Source organism: Myotis lucifugus, unplaced genomic scaffold, assembly GCF_000147115.1.
Source record: "Myotis lucifugus unplaced genomic scaffold, Myoluc2.0 scaffold_91, whole genome shotgun sequence".
Taxonomy (NCBI): Eukaryota; Metazoa; Chordata; class Mammalia; order Chiroptera; family Vespertilionidae; genus Myotis; species Myotis lucifugus.
In genome coordinates this window covers 2473433-2484314 of record NW_005871139.1, presented here as the reverse complement: position 1 = coordinate 2484314, position 10882 = coordinate 2473433, and the positions used below count along the sequence as shown (strand labels likewise).

General features: G+C 40.9%; 1 protein-coding gene across 1 annotated transcript; it reads left to right on the top strand.

Annotated features, from left to right (window-relative positions):
* Positions 1 to 2177: 2177 nt before the first annotated feature.
* Positions 2178 to 3107, top strand: LOC102431587 (olfactory receptor 8S1-like). Its single transcript, XM_006091571.3, has one exon. It carries the CDS (start codon positions 2178 to 2180, stop codon positions 3105 to 3107), a length of 930 nt encoding a protein of 309 aa, XP_006091633.1.
* The last annotated feature ends 7775 nt before the right edge of the window (positions 3108 to 10882 follow it).

The following is a 10882-nucleotide window of genomic DNA, read 5'->3' as shown; positions in this document are numbered from 1 at the left end:
TTCAAACATATAGGGTCCAGAAACACATTAGATACTTTAGTCATAGTTATCCCCCATAATTATGTATTCTGTGGTATGTGGAAGTTCAGAACAGGGCACAAGACACAGCTTTGGTGCAAACCTTTCCAATGGGTGAAATTTTTATCCAGTATCCTTTCTACATCTGGTTTCATGGGAGTCTAGGATGTCCAAGTCCCTTACTGGTTTCTATCAGATCTGTTCTCTGTGACTCCTCTCCTCCTGAGTCTCATCCATTCACTTGCTCATGCACACACACACTTCTGTTTTTAAATAACACTTTTGAGCAACCCCTTTGAGGCAGTTACAATTCCTAGGTGCTTCTGTATGTCTCATTCTAAGATAAACTCCTCTCGGGCAGCTTTTCTTTGGAAATGACCTAGTCAGCTACCTCCACCTAATTGTGACAGTAACTGAAAACATAAAGGGGCAGCATTCTCAGAGCTGTTTCCATTCCACATCTGGACTCACTAGCCTGAATAAACGAAGCACCGAGAACAGTAAAACTGTAGCACCAGGAGAAAGTGATGATTTTATTTACTTCTGTGGCCCTCAAATAGCTAATATAGTCCACCTCTACCTGTGAGGGAGTCTGGCCTGACAGGATACAATTTCCAGGTTTGTCCTCTGCAAGAGTTTTGTGCTTTGGCCTTTATTTCTAAGAGAGGACGTTTCCCCAAAGTTCAAGGAATTTCTAGTGCTAGTATTGGGGCTCCATTTGGACATGAGTAGAACAGAGGGGAGCTTTCTTTCTGCTGCCCTCCGAATTGATAACTGGCGGTTCTCTGTCTGAATTTCATGGTTTGATTCCTTGCTTTTCCAGCATCTTCTGCCACTGGTGTACTGTTCTCCGGATGAATCCAGTCTCTATAGCTAGAACATGAGTGGTGAGTAAAAGAAAAAAGTAAAATAATAACAAGAGAAAATGCAATCCCCACATGACTGGAAGTATTTAGGTTTTTACAATTTACCCATGTATTTTCCTCTTTTAGAAATCAAGGAGGAGATCTATATCAACAGGAATTTTTAAACTTCACCTTAATACCAAATTCTCACACTGATATTTAAACTTATGTGTCTTCTGGGCTACTGGATTTTCAAAGGTTTTTCTTTAACTCAGTGTTAGTTATTGCTCAACGAGGCGAGAAATGCAGGTAATGTGGAATTGATTCCTAAGAGTAGGTTTAGTGCTGTGTGTTGTTTGGATAAACTGGGGGAGAAAGCATGGCTTTTGAGAAATTGAATGGGCTGGTCTTGTAGTATGAACACAAGAGATAGAGCAGGACATGAAGGTCAAGATGGTGTGGTTAATAGTGTTGAAGGGTTATCCTGAGCTGATGGTTGTAATCTCGGTTGTCGGATCACAGTTGGAAAAAAGGGTCAAGCTTTTGAAAGTTAGTGGGTAGTCTATATTTACAAGTGTCATGAAGGCTTGACAAGAGCTGACTCTGAATAGATCACACAAACTGGGCATGGAGATTATGACCAGAGTATGTTTTCATATCAGTCAACAGTTTCTTGTGATAAATTACACAGTATCTGGGATATCTCTGTGCTGCTTTGTCTCTAATTAACTCCCTTTCTCCTCACTGGGCACATGTCCAGCCACTACCCCTCTTCACTTTCCATTAATGATCTCATTTAAATACTTAGTGAATAACAAAAGCCATCAGATGAGAAGTGCTGCCTTCCTAACACCAAATCTACTGACTGCATGCGTGTTTGATGGATGAAGAAAACCTATTCTCACTTAAGACCATCCATGCTCTGCTTCTGCTGTGAAACCCAGCTGCTCTCAGAGACACTATTTCTGCAATTGTATCTCATTCCTCCTGGAATCTCTCTCTTTCTACTGGATTATTATCAACCGTTTACAAACATCCTTCTGTAGATTGAATAATAAAACAACAAGAAATTAACTCTAAGACATTACAGAAAGAACAATAAATGTGGACAGCGAGTTGATCTAGTGTTGAGATTCTGTAGAAAAGATTATTACACGTTTTAGGAAATCTAGAGACTTACCATTTCAGAAATACATTTTTGAGTGGGCGTGAAACTTTGTGATTGGAGAATAGGGTGAAAACACTGAGATATTAGACATTAGAAGAGGCTTCACCCAGTTTATTTCTGACATTCCCAAGAACATACTGAAGGCAATGAGGAACCACAGTGTTATCTCTGAGTTCATCCTCCTCGGGCTGTCTGTGGATCCCCAGATCCAGCCTCTGCTCTTTGTGCTGTTCCTTGTTATTTACCTCCTGACCCTGATGGGGAATCTGATGCTGCTGCTGGTGATCGGGTTTGATCCCCGTCTTCACATCCCCATGTACTTTTTCCTGAGGCAGTTGTCCTTCCTCGATCTCTGCCACTCCTCTGTCACTGTGCCCAAGCTGCTGGAGAATCTGCTGTCTGAGAAGAAAACTGTCTCAGTAGAGGGCTGCCTGGCTCAGGTCTTCTTTCTGTTTGCCTCCGGGGGCACTGAATCCTGCCTACTCGCTGTGATGGCATATGACCGCTATGTTGCCATCAGTTCTCCTCTGCTCTATGCCCAGGTGATGAACAGACAGCTGTGTATGGGGCTGGTGTGGGCCTCATGGAGTTTGGCTTTTCTGGATGCTCTTATCAATATCCTTGTAGCTCTCAATTTAGACTTCTGTGAGGCTCAAGATATCCACCACTTCTGCTGTGAGCTGCCCTCTCTTTACCCCTTGTCCTGCTCTGACGTGACTGCAAGTTTTACTGCCCTGCTCTGCTCTAGCCTCCTGCATTTCTTTGGAAATTTTCTCCTGATATTTTTCTCCTATGTTCGCATTTTGTCCACCATCCTGCGCATCAGCTCCTCCACAGGCAGAAGCAAGGCCTTCTCTACCTGCTCCTCCCACCTCACTGCTGTGATCTTCTTTTATGGTTCGGGACTTCTCCGTTATCTCATGCCAAATTCTGGATCCATTCGAGAGTTAATCTTCTCCTTGCAGTACAGTGTGATCACCCCCATGCTGAATCCCCTCATCTACAGCCTGAAGAACAAGGAGATGAAGGCTGCTGTGAAAAGGATGTTGAGAAAATATTTCTGGTGCTTCAAATAATAACATCAGAATGATGAGGATTCTGGGTAGAACTCCAATAAATAGTGCCTGGATATTCAGGAGAATTCTCTGATATCAGGATCTGCAAGGTGCCCTACAGCTTTTCTTAAGAATACTTAAGCAGAGATGGGAGTTAAATTTCTTAGAATGTTACCAGTTGAGGCTGAGTCAGAGAAAAGTGGTCCTAGGTATTTTTCCTAGAAAAATATTTAATTTATTACACACAGTATGGTACACATTTCTGTTACACTTCGTCTATCTTTGCCATGCTTCTAGCAATTAAATTCTACTTGCTCAATATAGTTCCATAGAGACTTCTAATCATAGGTTCTGTTAATCATGGTGACCCCAAATTCTCACCGTCCCTGCTCATTATTCATTCATTCTTCCTTGCACAGTGTTTGGTACAGGAATGAGTACATGGTCAATGTCAGACCATTCACTCTGTGGGAATTTTAATGAGGAGAGATTCATATGAGGAGAGAGAGGCAGAGGCCAGCCATTCTGTTTGCAGTACTCTGACAGCCAATCCCAATGGCCCACTGATAAGATCACTGGTGTTATCCTAGATTCTTCCTTTTCAAGGCAGATTCATAAACATGAATTATAATAAGAACACATGATCCAGATATTTGCATGATGTCAGGGACTGTGCCAAGCATTTTATATACATAATGTGTATTTAACCACAAGTGCTTTAGGGAAATGCTTTAGTTATTGTTATTTTAAGAAGAGGGAGGAAACTGCCTCAGAGAGGTAAGTGGTGGGGATGGAATTTGGAACCAAATGGACTTACCCCTAAGTCTATGTTTTTACCACCTTGCCACACCGACTCTCCCCTGGATGCTGTGAGCTACCCCAGACCAAATTCATGAATTCCCTCTTTAATTATTGTTGTTGTCTTAATTTACGTTGTTTAAGTAAGTCAGAATTATATTCTGTCATTTGCAAGGAAATGACCTAAAAGACATATATTGGTGCCACCATGGAATTGCAGGTATAGACATATACCTGCAGGTATCCAAGGACAATGGAGAAATTTGAAATTGTTTGTTGGACCTATGCATGTCCTAGAAAGACCACACATAGCACATTTGTTTATCCTCTTCAAACCATTTACCTAATAGCCAAAAATCCTGTGAGGGGGCCCCAGGATAAAAGAAGATTCCCCAGCTCGTGCGCACTGCTAGACAGGTAGCCCTGGCCCTCATCCCAGTGATGCTGTAGAAATGGCAGAACACGAGAGCATCAATAGCAGAGCAAATGCTGCACAAGGCCTGTGGCAACTTCAGAAAGAAACCAACAGAATTTCAGCAGAGGTCCCTTAGATCATGAAACTCAGTTGGAGAATTAGTGAGAAGGAGATTTGTGAGAGATATGTGGATTAAAATTGTGGTAAAAAATTAATTATTTCTTTTTGAAATTACCTTTGGTTTTTGCTTATTTACAACCTATCAACTGTCATTGTCCCCTTCAATTTGCACTCTCCAGCCACAGAGAATATAAACTCAAAGAGATCACGGACATTTTTTGGCATCTGCATTACATTTTTAAGAATATTTAAAAAATTTTAAATATGCTTGCTGCACAATAAGTAAATTTTGAATGTGTCAATTATGGGCAAAGAAATGAGAATATATCTAAGATGGAGTCTCACCAGAGGGACCTCACTGCCAAAGCAGTTTGAAATAATTATATGAGTAGAATAGTCTACTATGTGAAAGCAAATCTCTTCCTTCCTTGTGAGCCTAGTTCTGGGCCATGGACTCACAGTTTGGTCATGGCTGGGCAATGTGGTGGTTATGCAAAGGCTCAACAAGATTTTTGTGCATGAAGGATGTTCTGCTGTTGCCACTGGTGAATTTTATTTTGATAAAGGTCACACATTACTTTGTTAGCTATATTACCAAATACATTCTAGTTTTTGTTTTCATTATGAATTAAAAATTCAACTACATTTATTACTTCATTATTTCTAGTATGTAGGATTGCTTGGTGGTTTGTATACTGACCTTGTACCTGTCAAGTTTGTTGAACTATTTTCCTAGTTCTAATGGCTTAAGATACTATTGGGGTTTTTAATGATTTCATCATAAATAAAGGGAAATTACATTTTAATTTTTTATCTTAAAGTATATTTTCATTATTTCATCTTAAATAAAGGAAATAATTTATTTTTTCATTGCAATTTTTATGTTTCATATTTTAAAGTTAATTTGTTGGACATCAGTCTCTAATATAGACATCTTTTTTATTGGGATCAGTGAGAAAGCTGCTCATGTTTCAGCATTAAGGATGATGTTTGTTCTTGTTTTGATCAATATTGTTGACTTAGTACTCGAGATCTCTTTTAACCATATTTTGCTGAGAATTGATGTAAAATTTTATCAAATGTGTTGTTTTTATTTTTTTAGAATATATTTTTTATTGATTTCAGAGGGGAAGGGTGAGGGAGATAGAGAAACATCAATGATGAGAGAGAATAATTGATTGGCTGCCTCCTGCACACCCTCTACTGAGGATTGAGTCTGCAAACTGGGCATGTGCCCTGACTGGGAATGAACCGGGACCTCCTAGTTCATAGGTAGACGCTCAACCACGGAGTGACACCAGCTGGGGTCATATGTGTTTTTTTATTTCTATTGAGTACCAGGACTTTTTCTCTTTTGTTTACTAATGTATAGTGTCTGTCACATATTAAGCCTGGAATAAATACCTGTTTAATAAAAAAATAAATTCATCAAAATAGTCATATGGTTTTTATTATTTGATTTTTAATAATAAATTGTTATAGTAGGTTATCTGATGTTGAAGAATTGTTGCATTCTTGAAATAATGCTACTTAGAATAGTAAAAATTGAATTAACTTTCATCAGTATTTAACTTAAGAATTTCCTAGTTATGTTCATAAGTGAGATAGTATAATTTTTTTTCTTGCATTCATCTGATGTTTTCTTTTTAACAGCTTTAATGAAATTATGTTTCACTCATCACAGAGTTCATCTATTCAATCCAATGCCATGGTCTCTAGCACATTCACAGAGTGTGCAAACATCACCACAAACCAATCCCAAGTAATTTTTATCATCCCCATAACTATAGGCAGTAGCACTCCAAACCCTCCCCCTACACAATCACTAATCTTTCTTTTGCCCATATAGATTTGCCCATTCCAGACATCTTATCTTGGCATCAATAGTATGTTTTCTTTCATCTTTGTGTTTCCTTAAAATATTTTCAGTAAAAAGGGGAAATCCTTGAAGGCTTTATAAAATTCATCTATAAAATTTTGAGTATTTCTTGTCTTTTGTTGTTGTGTAGGGAAAATTTTGATTGCCCACTTAATTCCTTTAATGATTAGTGTTATATTTGGGTTTGATATTTGTTCATGAATTAATTTTAGTTATTCATAATTTTTGTTTATTATTCATATAATGTGTTAAATTTCATTGATATTTTTAAAATCTTATTTTATTGTTGAGAGTATTACAGATGTCCCCCATTTTTCTCCCTTGCCCCCTGCACTTTTCTCTCACCCATCCCAGGCCTTCACTTGTCTATTGTCTGTGTCCATGGGCTATGACTAATTTGTACTTCTAAATCCCTTCTCCTTTTTCACCCATCCTCTCAACGCCCCCTCCCATCTGGAAAATGTCAAAGTGTTCTCTGATCTATGAGTCTGATTCCGTTGTGCTTGTTCATTTATTTTGACTTTTAGATTCAATTGTTGATAGATATGTATTTATTGCCATTTTATTGTTCATACTTTTTATGTCTTCTCCTCTTCCTCTTCCTCTTGGCTGCTTCCCTGTGTTTGTTTCTAGGTGTTAGGTAGATCTGCTATGTCTCCTGGACTTGGCAGAGTGGCCTTGTGTAGAAAGTATCCTATAGGACCCAGGGGCTCAGCCTCCTCAGTTGTCTGAGCTGGGTACTCCAGGTGCGCCCCTGTGTGAGCTGTGTGCACTGTCTTATTAAAGTTGAGCCTTGTTTGATATTGTCACCACTAGGAGGGATTGACCCTCAGGTTACAAGGATCGCCCACAACTATAGCAGAAGAGCTGCTGCTGTGCAGGAGCTGACCCTATGGAGTAGGACTTGCTTGAGTGGAGCTTTGGTGCTCACTGGGTTCGCCTCTTGAGTGTGTCACTCATGGAGGTGGTAGCTTGTAATCTGGCATGGTCAAAGCTGACCACCAGGTGCACTGACTCTGGAGTCTCCTGGGGGGTGCAAAGTCAGTCACTCCTGTTGCCTTGCCCAGGGACACCTAGTATGAGCTACAAAGCAATCTGCAGATGGCTGCTACTTGTGTTGGGCTTGGGGGTGCCCAGGAGATGCCAAACTGTGAACCAAAGCAGGCTGCCAATAGTGCTGGGCCTGGGGCCACTTATTGAGAGGTATGGGGGCATGCTGGAGCTGGCTCCTGCTTGTTTGAGAGATTTTAGGAAAGTCTGAAGCATGAGGCAAGAGAGACAGGTTTTATGGAAAAGACACTGGAAATGGCTTGGTTGAGCCTGCAAGTAGGGAGGGACAGGGTTTCAGGGATTCACCAGGGTGGGGTGAAAAGTATGAGCCAGTTTGATGAAGATTCATATATGGCAATGCCTGTTGCCTCTGTGGTGGGGAGGGCTCAGCAAAGGAACAATGGTCTCTGCCAGCACTTCTGTCTGGGAGAAAGCTTCCCTTATAGCTCTCATCCTGGTCCAGACAAGTTAGTTCCTCCCCAGATGTCCCAGGTTCCTTTCAAGCTGCTTCCTCAGTGGTAGAGCTCAGAGGGAGTGAGATGGTGTGTGGGCCCTTTAAGAGGTGCTGCCTAGGGCTCCAGCAGTCTCTGTGCCACTCAGCCACAATCGCTGCTGGTTTTCACAGCCAGAAGTTCAGAAGTTGTGGGGGCTTCTCTTCCCAACACTGGAACCCTTGGCTGGGGGCCTTGGTGTGGGGCTGGGACCCCTCGCTCCTCAGTAAAACCTCCACAGTCAAGCTACCCCTCCAGATTTTAAACCGCCATGCTTGGGTGTGTGCCCAGCTGGTTCCTCAATTTCACCCCCCCCCCACCTTTCAGCTAGATTTCAGGTATTTCTGAATGATGGTTGTTCTGTATTTTAGTTGTAATTTTGATGTGGTTGTGGGAGGCGGTGAGTGCCACATTTACCTACTCCACCATCTTGACCGGAACCTTCATTGATATTTTGTTACTTATAATATTCTAATATTTTCAATGTTTTTAGCATTGATTTAATTTGAAAATAAAAAACTTTAAACATAAAGCAAAGAATGAATTCTATATATCCATATAATCACATCTAAATTTTACTATTTTAGTATGTGTGCCTTATCAACTTTCTATCCATCTATCCATTCACCAATTGCCTTTTTAAATGCATTTCAAAAAAGTTACAGACATCAGTACACTTCACCCTAAATACTTCAGCATGCATATCATTAACTAGAATTCAAAATTTGATTACACTCTCTTTGCTTTTGTGGTAAAATCTACATGCTGAAATACTGAAAATGTCATTCAGTGAATTCTGATAAACAACTGTCTAACTCAAATGCCTATTCAGTATAGAGCATTACCACTACCCAAACAAACTACCTCATGTCTCTTTTCAGTCAATTTTGTATCCTCTTCCTCCCTTGATAATCACTGTTCTGCTTTTTCCACTATACATTAATCTTACCTGTTACAAAACATCATATAAACAACATTGTATAGTATGCATGATTTTGTGTCAAACTTTTATCCATCATGTTTTTGAGATTCATCCATGTTGTTCCATGTATCAGTAATTTGTTTCTTTTTATTATTGAGTAATATATCATTGTATGAATGCATCTCCATTTGTTTATCCATTCTCTTGGGCTGCTTCCAGTTTGGGGGTATTATGAATAAAGCTGCAAGGAACAGTCTCATGAAAGCATTTTTGTGCATAATTATTTTCATTTGTTCTGTGAGAGTATCTAGTATTGAAATTATCTACACTAATAAAAGACAAAGATACTAATTGACCGTACCTTTGCTATGCCCTAAGCCATGCCCACCAGCCAATCAGAGCGAGTATATGCAAATTAACCCAACCAAGGTGGCAGCCTGCAGCCATGAAGCTGGAGCAAGCAGGAGGCTTGGTTGCCGGGCGATGGAGGAAGCCAAGCTTCCCGCCTGCCCTGAGCCGGCTGTGGCCTCCGCTCATGGCAACAAAGTTTCAATTATAGAAGACAAATAAATCCCAGATACCTGCTCCCAGCCAGCCTCCACTGGGAGCTTGGGTGGCTGGGGGTTGTGGCCAGCCTGCAAACAGCCATCAGCCCCTCACTCAGGCTGGCCAGGCACCCCAGCAGGGCAGTGGGCAGAGAGCTACTGGAGGGCGGCAGCAAGCTACTGGCGAGCTACTGGCGCACAGATTCGTGCACAGGGCTACTAGTTAGATCATAAGTAGGTATAAGTTTTACAAGAAACTGCCAGATATTTTTACAAAGGGGTCATATCCTTCTATATTTCCACTAACAGTGTTTGCAAATTCTGGTTGTTCTATATCTCACCAACATTTGGTTTGTTCAGCCTTTTTAATTTTTTCCAGTTTTGTGAATGTCTATTGAAATATCTATGTGAATTTATTTGGCATTTCTCTGATGACTGATGTTATTTTTTTAAAAATAAATCTTTATTGTTCAGATTATTACAGTTGGATTGAGAGCCCACCCTACTCCAGTATGACCTCATCTTAGCTTGTTACATTTTCAATGACACTATTTCCAAATAAAGTCATATTATGAGGTGCTGGGGGATTAGGACTTTAACATATTTTTACCAATTTGACCCATAGCTGTCACAGTTGGAATTACTCAACTGTTCCTTTTCTATTCTTAAGCTGAAAGAAGTATAGTCTTAGAAGTTTTAGGGTATGGAGATGATATTTTGATCACTAGAAATTACTCAGATTCTATAGTACAGTTGATTTTTTTCTAGGAGTGGAATTTATAAACATTCATGAACAATCTCACTTTGTTCACGGAGTTCATCCTTCTCGGACTGTCTGCTGGCTCCCTCATCCAGGCTCTGCTCTTTGTGCTGTTCGTGGGGCTTTACCTGCTGACAATGATCCTGGTGATCAGAGGGGATTATCACCTCCAACACCCATGTATTTCTTCCTCGAACACCTGTCCTAGATATCTGCTTCTTAGTTATTATGCCCCAAATGCTATAGAACTTCCTGCCTCATACAAAAGGTATCTCAGAGTTTCCTGAGAAACTGCCCCACCTAGAGTATCCTTTTTCTCCTCTTTGGGTGTGCTGAAACCTGTCTTCTCTCTCCCATGCTTATGACCACTATTCTGCTGTCTGCCACCCATTGCTCTACACCGTGGTCATGAACAGGTCTCTGCACTGCAATGGTCAGTGTGGCATGGGTGATGGGGTTTCTACACTCACTAGGGAATAATCTTTTCATCCACAAGTTACATTTTTGTGAGTCCACCATTATCTCCCATTTCTGCGGTGAGCTGCCTTGGCTCTTCCCTCTGTCCTGTCCCTCTGTTCCACTGCCAAAGAACTCCTTCTCTCAGGGTCCAGTGCTTTTCTGGGGCTGCTGACACTTCCCCTGATCCTCTCCTCCTACTCCAGAATCATGTCTGCCATGCTGAGCATCCACTCCTCTGAGGGCCAGGGCAAAGCTTTTTCCCACCTCACTGTGGTGCGCTTGTTCTATGGGATGGCTCTGTTCAGGGACATCGGCCCCAACTCAGGCTCAGTGTTGGAGTGAGTGGTCTGCACTCAG

Excerpts from the sequence above, each read along its gene's own strand:
- LOC102431587 (XM_006091571.3), top strand. The coding sequence starts at position 2,178 with ATGAGGAACCACAGTGTTATCTCTGAGTTCATCCTCCTCGGGCTGTCT.